The 26,726-nt window shown below is 37.3% G+C and overlaps 1 protein-coding gene across 3 annotated transcripts in view; it reads right to left on the reverse strand.

Annotated features, from left to right (window-relative positions):
- Positions 1–26,726, reverse strand: part of PARD3B (par-3 family cell polarity regulator beta) — a 1,129,489-nt gene that overhangs the window by 364,586 nt on the left and 738,177 nt on the right. For all 3 annotated transcript variants that reach the window (XM_061148945.1, XM_061148946.1, XM_061148947.1), the window contains exon 16: positions 20,143–20,187. In XM_061148945.1, the coding sequence (XP_061004928.1) occupies positions 20,143–20,187 (45 nt within the window). The remainder of the gene's footprint in view (positions 1–20,142; positions 20,188–26,726) is intronic.

A 26,726-nucleotide genomic window follows, 5' to 3' on the forward strand; every position in this document is an offset into this window, starting at 1 on the left:
TTTACTCTTGAAAGTGCATACCACTCCAATAGTCCCCAAAGGCCAGCATGTAAATAGATATTTTATTTTCACCCTTGGAAGTCTTGTCTTTGTCTAAGCTTAAAAAAAAAAGAAATATTAATTATGTTAGTTACAGTAAGTCATTGGTGCTGCTTTCAACCAGTTTCGGTATGCCTGCTTGCTCTGAGGGCAGTGAAGCTTAGAACAATTTTTGTGAAAATTTCAGCATTAATACGAGCAAACACACACATAAAGATTATGCAAATTAAAATAAGATTATATATGTATGTAATATGAGTTACTAATTAACCACAGATATAAAGTCATTCTTTGAAAATCTTCACATTTTGTATGTGTGTAAAAAAATATTTTGAAATAATAAGAAAATGTGTCTATTAATCTCTGAAGATGAAAAGTAGAAAAAAGAGAAAACAGTGTATTTCTATAACTAACTACTTTAGGAAGAACATATCATCATTCATTCAACATTTATTTTTACTAAGTGGAAATATGTGTATGCACTGACTTTTGTCAACTGATCAAAACAGACAACTAATATGATAAACAAGCACAAAATTGCATTTTAAAAGAAAACACAAGATTATATGGGAAAATCAGTGCAAATTTCATTCCATAATGACTTCTATGTACTCATATCAAACTAATATTTAAAAATTTGAACAGAAATCTCATTTTTGTGTTTAAGATCCCTTAAAAATACAAATATATAAATTGATTTAACTTGATACATAATTTGTAACTGTTAAAATTTTTGCATTTCCATACAGCTGCTAATTTTCAGAGAAAAATTCTAGTTGTTTCAAGCCATTGAACATGATAATAGCAAAAAGGAGATTGATCATTAACTCTAGCAACTGCCTTTCCCTTCATCCTAAGCTTTTAGTTAACATAAGGAATTAATAGTTGCTAACTCTTTTAAAGAATTATTACTTAATTTAATCTGTGCAATCTTGTGGACAAATCCAAGCTTCAATATCTCCTTTAAGCAGATGACTTCTAAATCTGTATTGCTAACCTTGACCTCTCTTGAGTTTCAAATACTTATTTCAAATGCCTCTTCCTCATAATTTGGATTTTCTTCATGGTTCCTTTCTTTTGATCAAAGGCACCAACCTTCTTCCTGATCTTCAAGTTTAAAAGTCTCAGGTAAGTTTTGAGTACCTCCCCAACTCTTGTACACAAATATAGGAAATTCTCAAGTCCTATGCCCTATGTCTGCAACATCTTTTAATAACACATTTATTGATTATCCTACTCTAACAGTTGTCTTCAACCTCAACCTCCCATTACTGCTTACATAAAATAACTCAGTAATCTAGTTGGTCCAAAAAGATATACTGCTTAATCAACTAACACTAACATTTCTTCTATTTTTTTTCTAGAGGTTTTATAGTTTTAGCTTTTACATTTAGATCTATAAGTCATTCTGAATAGATTTCTTATCAAATGTAAAACACAGGTATAGGTCCTTGTCTGATTATCAAGCTATTCCTCATTGAAAGCTTCAAAGAAGAGAAATGACATGATCTATCTAGGTTTCAGTTTTGGGCTTCCCCTGTGGCTCAGCTGGTAAAGAATCTGCCTGCGATGCAGAAGACCTGGGTTGGGAAGATCCCCTGGAGAAGGGAAAGGCTACCCACTCCTGTGTTCTGGCCTGAAGAATTTCATGGACTGTATAGTTCATGGGGTCACAAAGAGTCAAACACTACTGAGCAACTTCCACTTTCACATTTCATTTTAAGATGGTTATTCTGTCTGCCATTTAAATGATACTGTGAGACATATAGCAAGGAAAACAAATTTCTAACCTCAGTCCCTATCTGCACTTACTACTATCCACCACTTTTGCTTAGAGTTTCCTTCCTTTTGTTACTCCCTGCTTTCATATACTGCTAGTGTTTCCATCCACTATTCCTTTCCTCCCTAGGTTACTCCTCCTTGGATAAAAGGAAGGAGCCAAAGATGAGGGAGAAAGTGAAGATGGAAGAGAAAGCTATTTATTGATTGGAGAAGACCTTGGAAGAAATGAATTCAGCACACAAGTGACTGATTAGCTTAGGAGAGGGAATGATGCATCTCTTCCACATCTACCTCTTTACCTTCTTACTCTTGTTATTTCTTTCTCTAGATCCATAAAGCATTATCCTCACAGCAGCTCACCAGTAACCCTGGGCCTCAAATTAGCTGTAACTTGCCTTTTGGTACCATTCTATACCTAGTCTGCAGAATCTTAAATGTTTACAATTTCAAAACAAGTTCTAATGGTTGATATCCCTGGAAATAAATTGACTACTCCAATAAGTACCTGCATGTAGAAATAAATATTTTATGAAAAATTATTTGTCAGCACTTGGGAAGTGAATACAAGGTAAGCAACAAATGGATCATTTCAAGCTGTCCTTTCTTGTAGGCACTGCTGCACACATTTCATCAGCGCTCCTTAACAAAATTCAGTATTTTTTTTTTGGAGTATGTGTGTGTGTTCTGTGTTTCTACTATATGGTACTCTATATGACTTCTATGACTGCAACACATTGAATGCATTTTAACTTATTAAAGGGAATTCACAAGAAAACAACTTTATCCATACCCTTTAACACTCAAGTAACAACTTCATGACCAGATGAAAAGGTGCTTCCTCTTTCTCTCACTTCAGAAGCAATGCAGGGGTGATGTCTAATTTGCCCCCTCTGCCATAGCCATATGCTCTGAAATGCAAGTTAGAGGGGCAGATGTATAATCTGGGAAATGATCCAAATTCACGACCTCCTTGGAGCCAAGGGTATTGTGCGTGTGATGTCAGCCCTGGAAGCTATATCCAGAAATTCTAATTCACAGAAACAAAGGATGAAATGGCATAGAAAAAGAAAAGTCTACTAATTTATTTATCCATGACAGATAACTAGCCCATTATCTGTTCTACTAAAGCTGACCAAACTGGTATTTTCATTCCAGAGAACTACTGGGGTATCTGTAATCCTAGTAGACTCCAACAGCAAAGATAGCTCTTCAGTAATTGATATGTGAGCTGATGTAATCCACATTCTCACGTCATTCCTTTGCCCAATCTCAGCTCCTATTCTATGGTAACACGAGTCTTGGATAAATGATAAATTGCAGAAAAATTCTTAAAAAAGTATGAGAATTTCTGGACTTCAGAAAGAGAAAAACCAAAGAGCATTTGGTGCAAAAAGGAGAACATATGGAAAGATAGCATTTGCTGGAATGAACAGGACTGGTTTTGATTTTAGTACCTAAAGGATTTATCAAACATCCTTTTCATAAGATACTCTTTGGGTGTGATTATGACAATGAATTCACTTTGAAGAGTGTTCTAGGAGTTCAGGAAAAAAAAAATCTAATTAGCATCTGATCCATGGCCCACATAGGTAGTGTCAACAAGTAGCCAGATAAGACTCTTCTTCCCTACTTGATATACATGATAATCTGATAAAATCTTTGTAAACTCTATTTTGTTTCTTCCAATGAATCATTATAATAATCTCTAGACAGTGTAATAAACCATAGCTTATAATTTCAAGCTTCTCTGCTGGCTCAGCTGGTAAAGAATCTGCCTGCAATGTGGGAGACCTGGGTTCGATCCCTGGGTTGGGAAGATCCCCTGGAGAAGGGGAGAGCTACTCACTCCAGTATTCTAGCCTGGAGAATTCCATGGACTGTATAGTCCATGGGGTCACAAAGAGTCAGACACAACTGAGTGACTTTTACTTGTAATTACAAATATAACCAGAACTTTTTACTACATGGTTTCTTATGAAGTCAATTTTCCATTTCAAACTTTCTCAGCATATTAGGGACAGCATTCTCAACTTTGTTCCTATGTCGTGTGGGTTTCCATATATTTCTAAAGAGTATTTTGTCAAAAGTAATCTAGATCCAGGGAGATAAAGCCATATCTGGTGAGCATGTGCTCTAATCTGCATTAAGCCCAGTGGTTTATTTGAACTTAGCCATTTACAAAGGATAATCATTCATTCATTCAGCAATTATTAGACTTGAGATGTCTGCTTCCAGCTATGTATTAATTCTCAAAATCCCGATAATATAACAGAAATAGATCCTGGATAAATTTTAGAAGAGTATTCATTCAAATGCATTGCTTAGCTCAGGGAAATTAAAGAAAATTCTGAAGCAAAGCAACCCTCAAAAGGAGCTACAACCTTAGTAGAAGGGGGACTAAGAAACCTCAGTCCTCAAATACACTTTCCTCAGCAAAGAGAATTCAAGAAAATGTCTCTTAACTCTGACTCTAGAAAGGGAAATAACAATAAGAAAAAAATAAAAATCATTAACTCTGAGAATTTTCAACCACAGAGCTGTCCTCTTGGAGGTATTTAATCAAGCATATTTTCTCCCAATTAAATAAGATGTCAGCCAAGAAATTAAACGAAAGTGGTTCCAGGTTAGTCATATTCTGCTCATACCCCAAAGGAAGCAAATCTAAATATTCTATGGAGAAAAGTACATGCAAATCTGGCTTGCCCAAATGTTCACACATTAAATCCAACCAAATATGACATGCCAGAGAAATTATGAAGAAAGTCACCATGGATGGGATCAGCAGAAACATGAAACATGAAATTCTAACATTGGAATCAGAAGATAAATCTGGAGAAATTACTCAGAATGAAATTCAGAATAAAGGAGACAGAAAAGTATGAAAGATGTCAAAGAGACATGACTAAAGAGTGAGGTCTAACACACACCTAATAAGAGTTCTACTGGGGAACAGGAGCATTAACACAATTTCCCAGAGTGAATGGAAAACATTAATATACAACCATAGGCGACACATCATACATGAAGAAAGATAATATTGAGTTGGCCAAAAAGTTCGTTTGAGTTTTTCCATAAGATGCAACAGGAAAACCCAAATGAACATTTGACCAACCCAACACCCACAGCAAGACCTAGACTGCAGTGAAAGTGCGTATCAAAGACAAAGAGAATTTAAAATTATCCAGGGAATAGACTGACCACTGGTACAGAGAAGCCAAATAGACCAACAGTGGACTTTTCATGGGAAAAGCCAGAAGACAGCAGGAAAAACATCTTCGGTGTGCTACCAGCTTAACACTGTACACTCAGCAAAACTAGTCGTCAAGAACAAGATGTTCTCTGATAAACAATATGCAGTATAATCAATAGACCATCATTAGAGGAATGTCTGAAGAACATACTTGAGAAAGGAGGAAAATGACCCCAGAAGGATGATCTGAGATATAAGAATAAATTTATTATACGCCAGTAAGTCTGAACAAATAATAAATACAGAAAACATTAAAATTAGTATATAATCTGTGGGGTCAAAAAATAAGAAAAAATGGAACAAAAAAACTAGGAGGGGGTAAGGAGAATGAAAGAGAATGAAAGTAAAGTTCCTTGTGTTGTTTAGAAAAAGGATTAAGTATGAATTAATTTCAGATTTTGTTAAGTATATTTGATAAAAGTGAAGCATATAATCTTCAAATTAATATAAGAAAAAAACTGGATTTGAAGACAAAAAGAAGTAGGAATTTATCCTCAGAGGATAAGAAATGGCTTGTGTATAAAATAGGGTGAAATGAAAGTCGCTCAGTCATGTCCGACTCTTTGCGACCCTATGGACTGTAGCCGGCTGGGTTCCTCTGTCCATGGTATTCTCCAGGCAAGAATACTGGAGTGGCTAGCTGCTCTCTTCTCCAGGGGATCCTCCCAATCCAGGGATCGAACCCAGGTCTCCCACATTACAGGCAGATTCTTTACCATCTGAGCCACAAGGGAAGCCCATAAAATAGGATGATAAACATAAATCTAAATATGTTAGTAATCTCAATATGTGTAAATGTGCCAAATTTTCAGCTACAATTCAGACTGTCAGGCCAAACACAGCAACAACAAAAAAATTAAGACACAAACATAAAACATAAATACAAGGAGAGTTTGAAAGTAAAAATATGCAAAAAAAAACAACAACAAAAAAACCCAAAAAACACAAGAAAAAGACTAAGCAAAAGCTGAATATTGCTCCTGGGCTGGGGCCCAAGGGCTCTCCATGTCTGGAGCTCATGTTCCACGGGTGGAGGAGATAGACAGTAGGTTAAAAACACATACACACATGCAGTGACTACAGATTGCGATAAGGACTGTCAGGAAGTGAACAGAGTAAGTGACAGAAACTGACTTATTTTGTCTGCTTTAGATGGGGTGGTCAGGTAAGGTATTTTTGAAAAAAGAATACTTGACCTAGGAACTGAATCAGAAGCAATCAGCCACATGAAGTTTTGGGAGATCATTCTGAACAGAGGGAAGGTATGTGCAAAGGGCTCCCAAAGAGAAAAAGTGATGGGGGCAAAGTTAGCAAGGTAGGCAGGAAGATGAGGCCAGGCCTTGGGGGGCCACAGTAAGAAATGAAGATCATTTTCTGTGAATGATGGGAAGCCATAAGAGGGTTTTGAGCATTTGAGGACATTATTTGATTCATGTTTTCCAGATGTCCCTCTGGATTTTGTGGGGAAAATGGAAACTGTAGAAAGTTGAGAAGACTGGAGGCTACTGAAGGCATGACGTGATGGAGGCTTGGGCAAAGATGGGAGAGGAAAGCTCTGGGCTGTATTTCCATGAGATCAATCTGATTTCCTGCTGGATGGGATAGGTAAAGAAAGGTGACCTATGAAGGCTGACTCTGCACTTGTAAAACTTTCCATGGTCACAAAGAAGGGTGTCATTGTATCTGTTATGTTTCCTTCTCAGATGAAGATGGCCTGTTAGAGGGATGTACATCAAAATGTAACCCAAGTTAAACTTGATGGAGATAGTTCATAGTAAGAAATAGCTGGCAATTTGGACAATTCTTTGCTAAAGGAGCCGACAGAGGATGACAAAGGATGAGACTGTTGGATGGCATCACCGATTCAATGGATATGAGTTTGAGCAAGCTCCGGGAGTTGGTTAATGACAGGGAAGCCTCGCATGCTGCAGTCCATTGGGTTGCAGAGTTGGACATGACTGAGTGACTGAACCAAATTAACTGAACTAAACTGAAAGGGCCTTCAACCAGAATTGAAGGCATTGGTCCATGGACAGGAAATGGGAACCAGAGTGTGAGTATTACAAAGCCCAAAACCTCAGCGTGGAGGCACATATCTCAAACTATCAAACTAAGATTTTCTGAGCTTTGCAAAAAATAATAATGATGAAGACTCTTTACAAGCTGATGGAAACTTACAAAGCTCATCACTGTCTTCCAAACTTCGGCAATCTCTGTCACTCGACTTCAGGATATTTTGCCATTTTCACATATCATTTTCTACGTTATTTCCTTACTAATATTCTTTAAAATCTCATTTATTAATACCCATTAATATAGATGCACACTTTAAAAAAACAAGAAGTGTTTGTTCATATAAATCACTTGAAATAGTTCATGAACTACTAGGTCACTAATCCAAACCAATAGTAACATTGTCTCTGAGGGCTGTTAGAATAACAACTTCACTCCAGTATTCTTGGGCTAATCCACTGGCAATGTGGCAGACCTGGGTTCCATCCCTGGGTTGGGAAGATCCCCTGGAGAAGGGCATGCCAACCCACTCCAGTATTCTTGCCTGAAGAATCCCCATGGACAGAGGAGCCTGGTGGACTGCAGTCCTCGGGGTCGCAAAGAGTCGGACATGACTGAGCGACTGAGCTCCGCACAGCACAACAAGTAAAAAGCCTCCATGATCAATTTGACACCAACATTTTTAAACACCTCTAACAAATTCCTGATGAAAATATTATGATATTTCACAAAACTATCTGCCTTTTTCCTTCCCTCTTTGCAGTTGTAGTTTTCCTGGTGGAGAAGGCAGGCACATTTTAAAAATCGGATTGGTTAATAAAAGGGTTTTTATTCAAAAGGTAACTCTGAACAGCTTTGTTCTGTTTTGATGGGGTGGAATATGTAAGTTGTTTTCTGTAGGTGTGTGGTTTCTAATTATCAATAGAGTGAGAATGAATTTGCATTTGCTTATTTTAGCTAGAAGAAGTAATCTAGGTTGCTTTTTCTTTTTAATTTTTACATATTCATCATGAGCCCTCTTTAAAATTCAGCTTTTATTGGACACAGTTGGGCACCATGAATCTATACAAAAAAAGAAACTTTTTGTACCTAGCATGAAGTGGATGCCTTACTGAATCAATTTCAAAGACTAAGTTCCTGCCCTCTAGGATAACAAAAATTGACAGGGGAGTTTAACATTCCCTAAATATGTTTTTCATTGGCACATTTTCCAGCAGCCCATAAATGAGGTATCTCATGGTTAAGTCTCTCTCTATTCCCTTCCTCCTGAGATACTTTTGGGCCCCAAATAGTTCCCAGTGTGATTGTGGGATTCGGCCCCCTCATTTCCTTCCCAGAAACTATCCCTTTTCCTGTGGTTCTTCTGTGCATATTCTGTGCCAGTCCCTATGCTAAATCACCTCATTTATACAACATTTCAATGATTAGATTCAGCATGTAAAACTTTAGAATGTAGATAACAGAGTTCTGCCACCTATATGAGGAAAAGGTAGGACTTGGGATTGTTAATGGTCTAAGGAAGTCATGACTATTGATCAAAGGAGATTGAGAAGCAGCCTGTGGGATTCCTCGGGCACTCACTGGCTCTGGAGCAGAAGCGTGAGCGAGGGCAGGAAAGGGTGAGAGAAATTCCAAGTATAAAGACAGAGCCCAAAGACACCTGAAGTTAAACAAGGCTAGATACCAGAGGAGACCCCAGTCTGAAGAAGCTTCGGAGGGTTGCTCAGGGAGGCAGGCCTTCAGAGAGTTCCACTGGGGCTTGGAGATGCGAAAGAACAAGATCTGATCAGATAGCATGGGGAGTAGCTCTGTGAATCGGGAACAAGCATGAGGAGGCCGATAGGGTGGGATGGAGGGTGATGGTGGCATGAGACGCACTGCAAGGGCAGGTCAAGACAAGGGACAGAGGACGTGCTATGCCTTGTTAAAGGCATCGAAATGTACCCCTGCTGATAGAGCCTAAATACAGGAGCATGCGAATGTTTTCTAAGTAGGCAAAAACTTTCTTGAAATATACATGTCTTTTAATGCTTCCCTCTCCCAACCCAGTATTCATTTATGAAATTCATACGTGTGTATACAGACACAACTTATCTAATCAAAAGTAATACCAACATTATCAAAACCAATATATTCTAAGTAGTTTTTCACCATTACTTTGCAATGTCATATCTCTGCATGCAAGCTCAGTTGTGTCTGACTCGTTCAACCCCATGGGCTGGAGGCACCAGGATCCTCTCTTCATGGGATTTCCCAGGCAAGAGTGATGGAGTGGGTTGCCATTTCCTCCTCCAGGGGATCTTCCCAACCCAGGGATTGAACCCATGTCTCCTGCATTGCAGGTGGATTTTTTTTTTTTTTTTTTTTTACCACTCATTAAACATTAAAAAAAAAATTAGGCTTTGAGATATTTCATGTTATTCAACACAGACAGGGCACCTGTTATGTAAGGGCTGGTTTTCAGATGTCTCAGGTTGGACTTTAAATTTATCCTTTCAATATCATATGTTGGCTACTTTTTTAGCTGAGAAAATTTCAGAATTAAAAGCATTGCCAGAACTACTAAAGACCCATTCACTTAACACTGGGACCTAGATTACCCATAAAAGCTTAAAACAAAAGGTCTTACAAACAGGGAGCTGTAACCCCTCTCGGTCATCGGAATCAAGCATTTCTGTTTTCTCTCTCCAGACAGGTTTACATGTAACATACCTTCCTTATAAGAGTGGTGTTAAATTCTGGGTCTCAGTGTAAACCTTTCTGAAATAATTATATAGAAACAGAAAAGCTTTCTAGCCCCTGCCAAATCTACTCTGGATAAAGGATTGTCATCATTTAGTTATAGAGTCCAATAGTGTTATTGAAATAGTTTCACTGCAAAATGTTTACTTAAATCATCCTAAAGCTAAATACAAAGGAAAGAGAACAGAATTTGTTCTCTTAACATAAATGTAACTTAACATTTATAGTTCTAATGTTTTCAAGAATGTGATTTGTTTTTACCCATAACACATCCAAGTCCATACAGTGATAGTCTGACTGATGACGGCATCTCTGTGTAAGTTTTAAGTCACTTGTTTCCTGTGACTCCCACTGTTGTTCCTCTCCAGTTGCAGAGTAAGTACAAAGTTGGGTACAGACAGCTCAGCCTACAGTAAAGTTCTGAAGTCAAACGTTTAACTTAGTGTTTATCCACCATTTGATATTATGTGTAGTCATTTAATAATATTTTTCACTGCAGATGCTCACTCTGGCATTTAGGAACCCTGTTAGAATCCTCAGTTCCAAACCATTCCAAATATACAAGATCCACATTCCCCATGGAAGGTGAAGTTTGAGCGTTCAGTTACATTTGAAGAACTTGGCATACATAGAATAGGCTCTTTTTCTAAAATAATTTTTAATTTGTTCAAAAAGTTAAAACTTAAGAAACAATAGATTTTATAAATCAATGCATACTTAAACATAGTAAATTTTATCTGCAAAGATAAACTGTCAAGTTCTGAATTATGAGAAAGACAGGATAATAAAGATTTTCACTGCTGAGAAATTCATAATGTAAATATCAATATATAAAGGCATAGGGGAGAAAATATGTACCAAGTACACCATATCAACGAATGCCTACTGGAGCTCAGAATAGAATAATTTGTCTTGTATATTCATATTTAGGGGAAAATAAATAGAACACCATAATACTAATATAAAGTATAATGAATAGCAACTATAAACAGATATAAACTGTGTGCAAAGTCTGCTATAAACTTTGAAAAAAAATGCAGACTTTTTGTATACAGAAGCTTATTCATTCTGGTAGGTTTCCGTGAGAGAAAATGAAAAGGAAAAAAGACTAGTGCTGTGCTAAATTATTCTATCTTTCTGTTATCCATGAGGATTTGGGGAAATTTGGAGGATTTTAAGGATAGTTTAGGTTATTAAATCAGGCAAAACTGGTATCAGTGACATCTGAATTCACAAAGCAAGAGTCTGCAGAAGAGAAGTCAACAGGTCTGACCACCTGGGCCTTTGGTGGGCGGTGATTTTCCCTCTCTAGGTATCACTCTTTAAAACAAGTTGATTGTACTAGACATATATAATAATCCACTTAGTACTAACTTTCTATAATTTCACCATAAATAAAGAATTGAGAATATAACTGCAAAAGGTAAGAACATTTTAGTTCAGGGAAAAATCACAGCTGTTTTGCAACTCAACTCTTGAATGCAGTATGTGCATGTGTATGTATAAATATATTGTTATATAGTTTCCCATCCAATTTTGTTTCAGTGACTTAAGCACATCCCAACTTACAGTGTTTCTTATATTCTTGGCCAGTCTATTGAACAACTCTATAACGCAACTGTGTCCAGACTTTGATATCATCAAGGAAATTGAGACCATTAATATCTTTAATTCTTTACTCCCCCCACCCCACCTACACATTTATCTGTAACACATGTATCCTTGTCACTTTCCCCATGATCTTGGCTCATCTTCTTCAAAGCCAACGGCTATAAAACTACACTCATTCTTATCCCTTTAACAATTTTCTCTTTCTTTATTCTCTTACAAATGTCTCTTTCTTCTCAGTCCACAAACTTGGTCCAGTGTTTCTCATTAATAACATGAAATGGAACAACAATGACAATTTCTTCTCTAGATACACCTCTCTCTTTACTTTTAATATTAAACTTCTAGAAAGATCAGCTATGCTTATTTCTACCTCTCATTTCTCCTCACTTCATTTTGATCTTGCTATCCTGTCTCCTGTCCAGCAGAAGTGATTACCCATGGCCATTTCTCAGTCTCCAAACCTAGTAAAATGTAAGCATTTTCTCAAAACTTGTAACCTTGGGACTGTTTCTTCTCGGAAAATCTTTATCTCCTCATCCTTCAAGATAAGATCTCTTTACAAGAAATAATTCATCCAGGTTACCAGTGAGTCTAAATTGGCCCCAGACTTTTTTTCTATTTACCAAAGAGTGAAGACTGATTCTGTTGGCAAATGCAGAGAGCCATCTAAATAAACCAGGTGCATCACTCCTGCCATCTTTAGTCACTTTCCAAGGTGTGAGCCTCTTGGTCATCTATTTCCTTCCTGTGTTGTCACCTTACACCACTCTGTTCATCTGTGACTCACCATGCAACTCTCCCCTCCATCCCAAACTCCTTCATCTTGTCTTTTTGAGTCTCCACTATCCTTCCATGGTTGACAAAATGCTGTTCACTTCTAACCTCTTCTCTGAAAATTCCCCTGCCTTTTGTTGTTCAGTTGCTAAGTTGGGTCCAACTCTTTGTGACCCATGGATGGTAGCACACCAGGCTTCCCTATCCTTCACCATCTCCCGGAGTTTACTCAAACTCAAGTCCATTGAGTCAGTGATGCCATACAACCACCTCATCCTCTGCCGCCCTCTTCTCCTCCTGCCCTCAATATTTCCTAATATCAGGATCTTTTCTAATGAGTCGGATCTTCGCATCAGGTTGTCAAAGTATTGGAGCTTCAGCTTCAGCATTAGTCCTTTCAAAGAATATTCAGGGTTGGTCTCCTTTAGGATGGACTGGTTTGATCTTGCAGTCGAGTGGATTCTCAAGAGTCTTTTCCAGCACCGCAATTTGAAAGCATTATTTCTTTGGCATTCAGCCTTCTTTATGGTCCGACTCTCACATCTGTACATGACTAGTGGAAAAACCACAGCTTTGACTATATGGACTTTTGCAGGCAAAGTGATGTCTCTGCTTTTTAATATGCTGTCTATGTTTGTCATAACTTTTCTTCCAAGGAGCGAGTGTCTTTTAATTTCACGGCTGCAATCACTGTCTGCAGTGATTTTTGTCACCTACAAACTGGCACTTACCAAGAGCACTGCCAACAACTGAACAACAAAGGCATTTGCCATCTGCCTCTATGGAGACTGAACCCCATGCTGCTATAGCTATTGACCTTCAACAATTCCCGAGGGAGTTCAGGGTGGCCTGAGGCACCCTGTGCTCCAGGGAATCTGGTGGGACAGGTCTTTAGATAGTTGGATGTTTTTAGGAACAGATTTTATGATCTCAATGCTTGCATCTCCTCACATTTAGAGAAGCACTAAATTCTTTCATGGTGACAGCAGATCCTCATGACTAACAGACAACTTTTGTAAAATGAGTGCTTCATGGCACTGAACACCCCCTTCACCAAAACCTTATATATTGACTTTCCTCCACTGCCCCTTTGGGACAGTCTCTCAGAGCTATCTGAGATGCTGCCTCCCGAGCTGTAGTCCTCATTTTGCCCCAAATAAAACTTAACTAGCAACTCTCAAGTTGTACATCTTTTTTTATAGTCGACATTTTGGAGCCCAAGAAAATAAAATTTGTACTGTTTCCACTTTTCCCCCATGAGAATACCCCTGCCTTTCAGCCTTCATTGACATCTAGCTTTCCACTAAGAATTCTGCTTCTCCTGCAGGCCTTATTTGCAACTGTTCTTTCTCACCCATAGTATACAAGTCAGGGCTGGGAAGAAGCTCAGCTGTCTCCTTATTTCTTGTTTACATTTTCAGGCACATTTCCCCTCGACCCTCATCCAATACCCTGTCTCCTTGGGAGCTCAAGTATCTGCTCTGTTTCCCCTCTACTCTTCTTATCATTCTCTCCATCACCTTCACTCTCTCATCATTAACACATGAAGCCTGTGGCTTCCCTCTCTGCCTACTCTATTTACATCTTATCACTGTTATCAAAAGTACCTGCCTCAGGAAACCGCTGGTCCGAGGAGGAGAAGAGACACAGGAAGTAAACCTGGACCTGAACTAAGCCCAGCAAAACACCTCTGAGACCTGTGACTCCCAGTCCACTTGAAGATACATGATGAAGAAATAACTGTTTACTGTTGGTTTTATGGGCTTCCCTGGTAGCTCAGCTGGTAAAGAATCTGCCTGCAATGCAGGAGACCCGGGTTTGATTCCTGGGTTGGGAAGATCCCTTGGAGAAGGGGTAGGCTACCCACTTCAGTATTCCTGGGCTTCCCTGGTGGTTCAGCTGGTATTCCATAGCATGGCTGTAGCAACAACTGACTGACGCATTGAGAATCTCATTGGACCCTCTTTCTCAGTTTGATTAAAAACAAAACAAACACCAAAAACAAACAAACAAAAAAACCAATCAAGAGTTTGAGGTTTTATTCTCTAAATATTTCTTGCTTTTCTTTCCTCAATTCAATCACTTAACTGTATACCCATACCATCTCTTATCTGGACTACTGCAATGGTCTCCTAACTATTCCTGCCTCCCCCCCACTTTTAAAATCCTTTCAAGTCCCTACAACCAACAGAGTGATATCATCATACTATAAAAGGACCACTCCCCTCCTTTAATCTGTTTAGATTCTCTGAGCCTGCAGGATTAAAGTCACATTCTTCCATTTGGTAGGAGTTCCCTGTGATCTAATCTCTGCCTGCTTCCTTAACCTCCTAGCTTGTCCCTCTCCCCTCTGCACTCCTGCCATGCCAAACTGCTTACAGTCTCTTGAACACACCCTGATGTTTCAGGTTTTCATAACCTTCCACGTGCCTGAAATGTGTTAGTTTACTGACTTTTTCTATTCCCCAACCTTCTATTTGTCTTTCAGATCTTACTATGGACGCAGTTCTTTTCTGACACATGTCACTTTGTATCTCCAGCACACAACAGAATACCTGTTACAGAGTGGGTGTTTAAAAAACAGGAGTGGAACAGAAATAATTTTGAGATGTGATTTGTGAAAGAAAAAAAAAAAAGTCTCTATTTACTCATGAAATAAAGAAATGCACACACACACACCATGTTCAAATGGTAAATCATCTTATCTCATGATATATTTCTCTCTAATTTGCTTTGATTCATTGAATTTTAGAGATAGACCACTAACAGTTTGCAATATAGGAGATACAGAGTTGCTCCATAATCTAGTTTCCATAGAAAAAAATCCTAGATGCTATCATTAATTTCCTTAATGATAACATCCTATATCCCATGGAAATGCAAACCAAAGCTGACACATGTAGGAAATATATACATTTCTTGTGTCTAAAGCTATAGTTATCCAATATAACACGTGACAAAAGCTTAGAAATAAATACTCCAAATAACCACGCAATATTACCTTAACCAACTGATGAGGAAAGAAAGATAGTTCAAGTCTACTGCCCACTTACTCCAAGATTTTATTTCCTCATCAACAATAGCAATGAAAAGTAATAAAAAACAGTAATTCAATTAGAAGACTGAAACATGAAAAATGACCACGGTTGGTGTTCCAAAATTTAAATGCATATTTTAACTTAGATATTCAATAAAAATATGAAATACTAAGACTCAACATAATTTATGGAACATCATTTAATAGCCCACTACTCTTATATTAAAGTGACTATCCAGTCATCTTATGTTTTATCTGTTCTTTTGCAAAGATCCAGCAATTTCTTTAGCTATATTCGAACATTCTAGATTTGAAGTTTACACATAATGCATTTAAAGCAGAATGTATGATCTATCAAGTCAGCAACTTGCATATTAAGCTCTCAGCCTTTGCTATAAGATATATCACATACACATTTGCTATAAATTATGCAAAATGCATGTACATCACATGCATGTTTTCTCTCACACATCTCTTCACTTGGCCCACACATTCACATGTACACATGCATGCAGAAAAAAATAATGTACAAATTATCAAGATTAGACATTCTTCTGCTCAAGGAATTGTCATAGAGAAGTTATATCTGTTGTGTTCCTAGTTCAGCTAGTTGACATTACAAAAGGTAAAGTAAGGATTTATAGGTATCTTGACGTGTATGTCATGCCTTCCAACTAGACTGTTCTTATTCCTGTATTCTTCTCATTTCCTGAGATGGTGAGGTATTAGGCATATGCTGGTGGAAAATAAAATGGTCAATGCTTGGCACCTACCACACCATATCTGGATTTATATCTTAACCCCGAGAGTTATCAACTGCAAGAACAAGGACTTATGTCTTGAGCTTCAGCTTCTTCAACAGCAATGTGTATACCAACTGTCCTTAGTGGTTGCAAAAAGCATCTCATCTGGAAATATTCCCCCTAGATTGTTAATGCATACTTGCTCATTAATTGATAAACTCAGCTCAGAAAAGGTCTGCACTTGCTGCCAACCATTACTTTTACAGACTTGCCTGTTTTACAGCTGTATAGACAGGTGTTTGAGACTATAAGAAATTAAAATAGAAATAGGAAAGCTTTTTAGTCCATTTTGCTAATTAATATGTCAGAGCTCATAAAGAAGGACTCATCGGCTTTCTTCAGCACTGCATCATCTTAAAGAGCTGGGTCAGCAAGGATCTCTGCAGACAGTCAATACATATTAAAACCGTTCTAAGCAGTAAATCAAAACAAAATAATATGAAGGCACAGTTAAAAAAAAGTAAAATTTATAAGCCCTTTCTGTCTGAATGCTGAGGAGCCCTAAACTATTGGTTTCAGTGTCAGTTCAGTAAATTGGGCAAAAAAAAGGATTCCTTCACAGACATACTGTCCAAGTATGTGTATAGCCAAAATCAAAGCACAATTTTCTTAAAGCTATAACAAATTTGATGTCATTTTCTATGGATTCTAATGTTCCCTGTGAATGTTATCATTAAAAAAATGGTTTTATTATTTAAAATACACATTTTGCTGAAGTTATATCCCTGCCCTCATTGCTGGGACTTGAGTTTTGTCAGAATTAAATCAGTCAGACAGTTAAGGGACAAGGTGAAGGACAGCTTTTTGGTTTTCTAAGACTCTCTAAAACTTAGGATTTTTTCTTAAGGGAACCAAACAAAAAGCATTTTGTTCCTAACTTCTCTGAGTAAGTCTCACCATCCCATAAGTATTAATGCCTCTCACATGTGGAGGAGGATCTCATAAGATTATAAACAGGAGTACCAGCCTGCCATTTTCCTTGCCAAGGTGTGAGATGCAATGCACTGCCAGGGGAAAGCCCCTGAGGTAGATTATTAGAGAGGTCTCACGCATACTGGATTGATTCCAGAAGAGGTGAGGGAATACTATATTTTGGGCCAAAAATGTTAGAAAGATTTATCTTACCTAAGACTTTGATTTGATCTGAGCTCTGAGAGATCAACCATTTAAAGAATAAGCCAAGGAAACGATGCCAAAAATACTGTCACAAACTTGGGAGGTACCCAAGCCAGGCCAACAGATGGAACCTGGCACGGAATGGCTCTCTACCCACTAAGTAGCTGACTCAGAAGAAATTTTAACTCAGATGAATTTATTAAAATGTTGAATATCATCCCAAATAAGAGGATGGATGATAGATTTAGGTCAGCACATACAATTTAATTTAACTTCCTGATGGTCTTGGACAGTATGAAAGCTGTCCACATTTCTATAATTAAAGAGAGACAGAGGGAGAGATATTCTTTCTTCTTAGTAAAAGAGATACTACTTTGTCACCCAAAAATTCTGGAGGAAGGATTAGGGGAAAGGAAAGATGAAACAAAAAGAAGCTGACATTGGCAAGATAAGTGTAAATGATTAGGCAACATTATACATTACAATCCAAACTGGCAACTTGCTTAGTAGTCTAGACTGTAGCAGATGGAGGATATAGCTCTGTATTAGGGGAATGTTAAAAGTGACTGAAAGAAGTTGCCAGAATCAAAAGGACCCTTAATTCTCTTTCACTGTTGTTACTGCTGCTACCACCAGGGCCTCATGCAAAATGTTCTACCCAAGTGCAGTCGATGAAGAGAGCTGCCCTTTATGGGAGGGAAGAATTCTTGAGGATTACTATGATTCAAGACTTTAGTAGCATCTTTTTCTTTCAGGCTGCTTTTTGTTCTCTCAGTACTGTCTCTAATGTTTTATAGAGTGCTCTCATTTAATGGAACTCACAGCACACAGTTTTAGGTGATTGGTTAGCTCTCTTTATTGTGTTTAATCATATGCCTCTTTGGATTCAAAATTATCAAGTTTCTGGTTGTTTTCAGCATTTGCCCTGGTTCCACAGAGAGCCAATGAAAGAATTGATGATGTTGTGATAGGATAAAAAAGTACTTAAACTATAAGAATAGTGAATATTGTAATAATAGCTCATCAGTAATGAAAATCTTCTTTAAAACAGTTTGCTTCATGGGATATGAAGATCATTAGTAATATTTCTATTACCAGCTAAAATAAAGCTGCCATGTGAAGCTCATAATTAATCTGACTGAGAGTTTTAAAATTATGCCACTTTTGCCATTTTCTTTCAATCTGGAAGATTATATCATGTTTCAAGTACTTCTTTATTAATAACTTTATTTCATACTACATAAAAATATACCATTAAACTTATTTAAAATAATAATAATGTTTGCATTTAAAAACAGTGACAATAATTTTTAGTTACTAGCTAACAGCAATTTGTCTGGAAACAAAGTAAGATTAGAATAACATTTGATTTCCTGGAAAAAGGCAGAACATTTATTATTCCATTGTTTTCAAAAATTAAGTTGATAAACATTCTTTAAAAAATGCCTCCTCTTCTTACACTGAAGTGCATCTCAGTTCACAGAAGAGTTTATATCTTCAAGTACTAATATTTGTAAGAAAACTAAGGACAAGGAATTGTTGTTTAGTTGCTAAGCTGTATCTGACTCTCTGTGACCCCATGGACTGTTGCCTGCCAGGCTCCTCTGTCCATGGGAGTTCCCAGGCAAGAATACGGGCGTGGGTTGACATTTCCTTCTTCAGGGAATTTTCCCAATCCAGAGATCGAACCCACATCTCCTGCATTGGCAGATGGGTTCTCTACGACTGAGCCAGCAGGGAAGCCCAAGGACAAGTAGTAACAGGCATTTAAGATGAACAAAATGTAGACTATCCTTGGGAGATCCTTGGTCATGGTAACCCTTCTCAGACTCCAAAAAATACTTTCCGTGGTAGAGAGTTTAATGGACGAAGATGATGGGAACAAGCAGCATGTGGCCATTTATCACTCCTACAGAAATCTTTTCTTTCACAGTGATCTAACCTCTTAAGCTCTTTATTAGAAGGGGCAGAAAAGAAAACATCTAACAGTTGCGAATGAGCCCTTTCCTGCTGTTATCACTAGTGAATCCAGAGAAAGAAGAAAAGGGAAAAAAATAATAATCTTGCCCTGGAACATGATGGAAGCAATGAAGCATCAAGGCCACTTACTGCTGGGAACATAATTGGCCCATAAACACAGGAGATACTTGGTGATGGGAATGACTTCTTTGTTTCAAAAACAAAGGGATGCCAAGACATCATAACCCTCCTGTTGTTTAGAGTGGTATTTCTAAGAGTAAAATGGATACTATCCCCACAAATAATGCACCCTTATAGGGAAGGCATTATTGCTGTACTTACTAGCTTAAAGTGTTTTCAAATAATGTGAATAAATGATGCTGAAGGAAGTGCAAAAGAATAGAAGGTAGGTCACTTGGCAATGAAACGAAAGCTTGGATTTTAGACCTGAAGGTATCTCACACAAAATACAGAAAGAGCCTGAAGACCCTCAGAGATCCTTATGGACTTGCTAGGGCACCCCCAGGGAGCTCATACATGAATTAAAAGAAAGAGAATATGGTCATTTCTCGGCCCAATCCCATTTGATGACAGGCAGAAGGATGATACCTTTTTGAGAAGGAAGAAATGGCCACATTTTCCTTATTCTGGAATATCTTTGTCCTGCTACTTTAATGTGATAGTCATCGCAGAAAAAAAAATTCAAACTTTCTTGGGTTTTCTTCGTAATTTTTTGACTGCAAGTGTTCAGCTGGTGTACAGGTTAAAGATTTTTGGTTTTATAATTATTTTTTGGAAACCTCTCTTCCTTCTTAAACATTTGAGTCAGCATACATTATGCTACTATTGAGACGGCCAAGGAATAATTCATCTTTGTGGAAGTCAGAGACATCTCATGTATTAATGAGCAAGCCTTTCAGTGACAAGTGGATGGAAACAGGTTCCAACCACTACTCAAACACAGCCAGAGATTTCCAGGAAGGAGAATATAAAGTGTGTGACAAGGAATTTCTTACCCGATTTGTGTCCAGCCAATGAATGGACTTTACTTTCATCTGGCACTGCAAAGAAATAAAAGAGACGAGGATCAGACCAGCTTGTAAATCAGCCAGTTTTTGAACAATAAATTAATATAGATTCACAATAAGTAAAATCTTTTACTGGCAAAGATTTGAGAAAAAAGTTTCCCCGGCCTGCCTGGGGCATCTCATTTCTATTGGTAAGTATTTTAGAGACAGTTATGAAGAAATATATGTTCATTAAATCTTCTGTGAAAAGAATTTCATTCTTTTGGATTGCTTTAATATTTTCACTTATTTTAACTGGACTATTGTTTCTGTAGCCACAAAAACAGAAATTAAACTCAAGGATCTGGAGCTGTATAATATATAATAAGACTCTTTGAGCATAACAGCAATATGTACGTTCAATCCCCAAAGATCGAATTTCTGTATCTGGTCAAAATGGAGCAGAAGGAAGCAAATTTACAATTCCTTCTGAAAAATGTATTTAAAAATAAATATAACATGAAACAATGGCATTCAAAAGATAAGATCTTCATCAGGCAAGAGAGGACAGTGACTCTCTAGAGATGGAAAACAAGTAGGGTGATTCCTACAATTGCTCCCGTTTACTGTCTGGAGAAAGTTTTCAGGTTGTGGTGTAAGAAGGGGAACACAAGCAGAGCCCAGGAATATGCGAGTCTGAGGATGTGAAGCTGGAAATCCAGGGAAAACCAGGCCAGACAGAGTTCAGGTCAGAGAATTAGAGAGAAGAGAGGTATACAGAATTCTTTCTGAGATCTGCAGAGGATCCCTGCAGGTATTTAATTAAATGCTAATGATCACATGATGTGAGGAAGCTTACCCAACACCTGGGTGAGAACTACCCCAAAGGGGAAAGAACACAGTGCCTGCAGTTCTCATAAGGCTGGGAATAAAATTCCCCTTCCCAATACCCAGAGTGGAAAACTTCATAATTTAGGGGCATTCATTAGAATAGGAAGAAGGATATTGCTTCAGCAGTGAGGAGAAATGTAAGTGAACACAGCTCTCATGAAATGGATATGATTCGGAAAGACACAAATTACCAAAGTTTATATAGGAAGAGATAACCTAATAGCTCCATAGCTTGTTGTTGTTTTTTAATGGATTTGTAGTTAAAACTTTATGAGAAAGAAACCTCTAGACCCAGATGACTGCCTTGATGAATTCAACCAAAAATTTAGGATGAAATACTACCAATTCTACAGAAATTCTTTCAGAAAATTCAGAGGAGGGAACATTTCCTAACTCATTGTGAGGCTTGGCATTACCCCGGTATTAATATTAAGCAAAGGAAGTCGATGAAAGTTACTAACCAGTATCTCTCATGAGCATAGAATCAAAGTATTCTTAATCCTTAGGCAACTCTGCATGGATTATCACCTCAATACTGAACAGTAGCCATTCAATCTTCACCACGTGTCATAGTCTACATTAGTCTGTGAGACTCTGGTGGCTCAAGGGTACACGCAAAGCAAGGGGGAATTTGCTAACAGAAAGATTGCCTTCATTTCCCCAAACATTTGACTGGTCTCAGAGTAACAGGCCTCTCCTTTGCTTACCTATAACATCCAGTCTATTTCACTGATCCAGTCACTATACAAAAATTTTCATGAATTTTCCCACACCCACCTAGCCCTCTTTTCCTAAGCATTTCTCTTATTTTCTAGATAAAAACATTACATGTTTGTAACTACCCTGGTATTAACTTGCTTAAAAATCATGTTTGACTTCGTGTTTCCAGTAGGAGATGCCAATCCCTATGTATCAGGCTCCAACTGTGGGTCAAATTCTGCCTTGCCCAGTTCTGAAAGAACTTACAGTGGAATCTATTGTATAAATGGAAAAAACAGTGGAAAGCAAGGATGATGACTAAAAAAAATACTACTAGTAGCTAATACTTAGCACTTATGATATACAAGTTTACCCTCTACCTTTTATATCTATTAATTCATTTAAGGCTCACAGTGACCTGTGACGATGGTTGTTATTGTCTTTACAGATAAAGAGACGGGCATACCTCATAAGTGGAGGAGCCAAGGATTAAACAAAGCACTTTTATCACTCTACTCTACTTCTGATGAATCATAGGAGAGTTATAAGATTTTTTAAATTATTGACAATATGAATTAAACATAAGAAAAGCCCTGACAAACACTCTTATGTTAGAATACTATTACCTTTTTAATTAGAATACATCTTATGAAAACAAACTTTCTATCGTGATCAATATTAACAGTGTTAGCTATAATTTTGCTTAACATGTTCAGAATTCTACAGTTGTAATGGATTCAAGCTAAAATAATTCATTTCCATTACACAGATGAGAAATCATCTGAGATAAAAGTCTTGACTTGTTATTTTAATATATTTATTAAATTTATTAATAAATGTAAAACCAGAGCTTCCTAGGTAAATGTATTTTACCTATCTGTACCTCAGTCTCATCATCTTTAAAACAAGGATGATACTGCTTTCCAGGTATGCTTAGAGTGACCATTATATATTATATGTACAAGTTTATGCGAAATACGTAGAGGATCACATGTGCTTCGTCGCTCACTCTCAGTCATGTCTGACTCTTTGCGACCCCATAGACTGTAGGCTGCCACGCCCTTCTGTCCATGGGGATTCTTCAGGCAAGAATACTGGAGAGGGTGGCCATGCCCTCCTCTAGGGGATCTTCCCAACTCAGGGATCGAATCCAGGTCTCCCGCATTGCAGGCAGATTCTTTACTATCTGAGCCACGAGGGCAGCCCACAGTAACTGCTTAATAAATATTAGTTATTAAATCATTAGTAATGATAAACTAAATAGAAAAATTTACATAACGTTATGTAATAACATAATAGCTTATAATGGGACAGATGTGACTTAAATTCCAGATTTACCAGGCAAGTCAGTAAGTTCCTCTAAACTTCAGTTTCTCAATGTGAAAAATAATATAAAGCATTATACAAAGAGTTGTGAAAAGTGAGTGTAAACCATTTACAAATCACTTAGCACAGTTCCAGGTATGTATTTCTCAATAAATGAAAACTTTCGATAAATGGAAACTGTGAGAGTGGGAAGGGTGGTGAATTTGATGGTGCTGGTAGTGCTTTGACTTAACCTGCCTGGGATTATAAAGAAAAGACAGTGCACAGGATATTCTCAGTTGCTATCTAATGGATAGTCCAACACTCACAACAGATTTTACCTTTCAGTTTACCTGGCTCTGAGTTTATTTTGTAGTAGAAGAAAGGCAAAAGACATATGGTATTCAAACCATATATGCAGTCTCATTTTGTGTAGTTATTCTTAAAAAGGAATTCACACAAGGGTAGGATCTTATTTTTTGTTTTTAATCTTTTTCTAACAGCCATAAGCTATACCATTAAATCTAAGCCAATATAAGTACTGCAGGTCCCCCAGGCACGTTAGGCTGAACATGATAACTTTTTGGCTGAATACTATCTACTATTTTTAGTAGGAATACTCATTATTTTAACTGACAATTTCAAATTCTTTAGAACACTAACAAACTATTTCAAAAAACAGTATAGAACATCCAAATGGGTGATAGGCATAAAAATTAGGGGTCTTTCTCCAAATATTCACTGACACAGATGTCTATCTTTAGGACAGAAGATAAATGAATAAACATAATAGAAAATGGAGGGAACTGTAATGACTTAATTAATAGAATACATTTTATTTAAAAGGTTAAATTGGGAACAATCATCTTTTATGCACATGCTTAGTGCTGGGAAGTGATTTAAATAACAGTAGCAAATGAGAAAATGAGGTAAAATTACATACACCACCAAGCTTTTTTTTTTTTTTAAATGACAAGTGTTATAATTAATACTCAACTTCCTTTATCACTCACACCACCTTAAAGCTACTATAAAGTTCTCTCTCAGAGCTGGAGCTGAAGTCTAGTCATTTCTTGCGTGTTATTTAGATAGCATAGCAATGGGAACAAAATTAGTTGCAATATTAATATGACAGGTATGTCATTTTAAACTAAGAGCTTATTTACAAGAGGCTGAAAATGAGTGAGCCTGGTGGTGGAAAAGTCTTCCATTCCAAAATGGCAAGTAAGGTACCAAAAGTATCAAGGAAGAGGGTGGTGATGGAACAGGTGCCAAAATTTCTTGTTCTTGTTCTAATGATAGCCTGCTTTCTCTTCTTCCCTTTCTTCCTCTTTCGCTACCTCTCCATTTCCCTTCTCCTCACTCTGCCTCCCTTCCTCCCCTCTCCTCTTCCTTTCTTCCTTCCTTGAAGTTTCCAGAGGATATTATGCTCCCTCTCTTATCCTTCACTTTTATCCAAGGACTGGTACTATTTGCTCTTGATTACTCTAAACGGTTACTATAGTAGTTGAAGAAGTATCAGTGAAATGCTTCTAAAGTCCTTCTAAAGATGAAATTCATAGATATTTTTATTATAACTGCTATTATATATTTAGAGGGCACTGTGGACTTGCCTCTCCTGAGATTTCTCTAGATAATGGGATTTCTATGTTAAGCTCCTGCTTCCTGGCATTTGACTCAGGATCAATGGACACCATTTGATTTAATTGTTGTAAGGGTTTCCATAAGGCAGGCTCTCTTTGGTTTGTATGCTTATATAATTTCCTGGCATGTCCTCTGGATCAGGAAGACTTGCTTAGGAAACACAGCAACCTGATGGCCTATGTCTCCAGTTGTTTTGGTTGTAGACCTTTGAAGCCAATCAAAGGTCTACCAACTACCCATCACCAATGGAACCTTTTTTAAAAATGTGGATAAACGCACTGTGTCTTTTGGTTAATTTCAACCATGTTCACTGTTAGAATTGAGAGAAACCATAAAGAAAGAAAATATGTGAAAAATATGGTGCTTTTAGAACTTAGTGGCAAACATCAAAGTCCATGTAAGACATACATTGGCTTCTCAGTAGGACATATTTATATTAATATAGTGATCACTTAAAATGTTTTATTCTTTTGTCAAGCCTTCTTATACACTTCAAGTGTACTCTCACTGGGGGAAAATAATCCCCTTGCTTATTGATAGCATTTGATACGCATTTTATAACATAAGTGACTATTAGGGACTTCACTTGCTTAATAAAAATTTGCAGAACAGTGGCAGATTTGGTGAGCTAATGGACCCCATATGCTCTTCTTATGCTGACAGAAGATGGTATATTGCTAACATGCACAAATCTTTTCAGATAAAAATTGCCATCAGCTACAGTTATTCTTTTTGAGAATGCCAACACTATGTCACAAATGGGGAATATGCAAATGTGTTCAGATTCCCACTACTTCACATTGAGACACTTTGATGCAAAGCAGAGTTCTATAACATGATGCAATGCTTGTCTTTCACATAGACAGCTCTATTTCATTTAACTTCGGATTTCCCTGTCTTTGACATAATAGAGACTGCTGTTTGGAAGATGATGTTTGGCACAATAAAAATCCATCTTCTAACGAGGCCATAAATATGTCTTTTTGGATAGTTTACTAGGAAACTAAATATCAAATAATTACTTAATAGCTAATAAACTTGTTTCTAAAAGTCGTTCCTTCAGAATTAAAAAAAAAATGATGTGGTTGCTAATATTAAGAATCAGTTTTCTTCTCCTTCAGCAGATCAATTTCTGTGCCACTGATTGACTTTCAGAATTTCTAAGGAACACAAACCTGTTTCAAGTTGTAAATTAAGTTCCCTCCTTCACAACCATGAAGTATTGCTGCATTAATTTATACTGTTTTCTTATGTCGATGACTATTTGGCATACTGCTTCTCCTTAGGGAGACTTTCTTGGGTTTTCAGCACTATAAATTCTTATGTGTTGAAAAATTCTTCCAACTCTTGAAAAAAAGTGAAATAAAAATACAAAGTAAGGCATCTGCTGAAAAATGGGCTAGGTGACCAGTAGGAGATAATGACACAAGTATTCTCACCATCTCTCTTAGTTAGGTGCCTGCAAAGCACCCTGTTCTTCCTTAGATGTGTTGCTACTCTGACAATAAGCTAATCAGAACACAACAACTGAAGTTTTCTTCTAATGTTATAGGGCAACTTCCAGAATATTGGAGTGGGTTTCCATTTCCTTCTTGAGGGGATCTTCTCAACACAGGAATCAAACTCATGTCTCTAGCTACCAGGGAAGCCCACAATTATATGTGTGTTCAGGGACTAATTACTTAGTCATTTTCAATCTTACTGAACTTATCTGTAAAATGTAGATAATGCTCCCTACCAGAGAATATGAGACAACTTAGAGAATACAAAAACTTATCACGGACTCCAGTAGAAGCATGTACTCAAAGACGGATAATGCCTGTCTTTCACACCCTATCACTTCTGCTAGGTGCTCTGTGCTCTATCATATCACAAGTTATGTTTCTGAACAGGCTGTGCAACGTCATGCATCTGTACAATGTATAAACAGCACATGCAGTTTCTTCTGACTCATAATAAAAATGCATCTATTATCCTGCTAGGAAAACATGCTTTAAGACTCCATTCAAATGTCATCTTTTCCATATCATTTTCTCACATCTCCATTTGAACTT

Source organism: Dama dama, chromosome 8, assembly GCF_033118175.1.
Source record: "Dama dama isolate Ldn47 chromosome 8, ASM3311817v1, whole genome shotgun sequence".
Classification (NCBI taxonomy): Eukaryota; Metazoa; Chordata; class Mammalia; order Artiodactyla; family Cervidae; genus Dama; species Dama dama.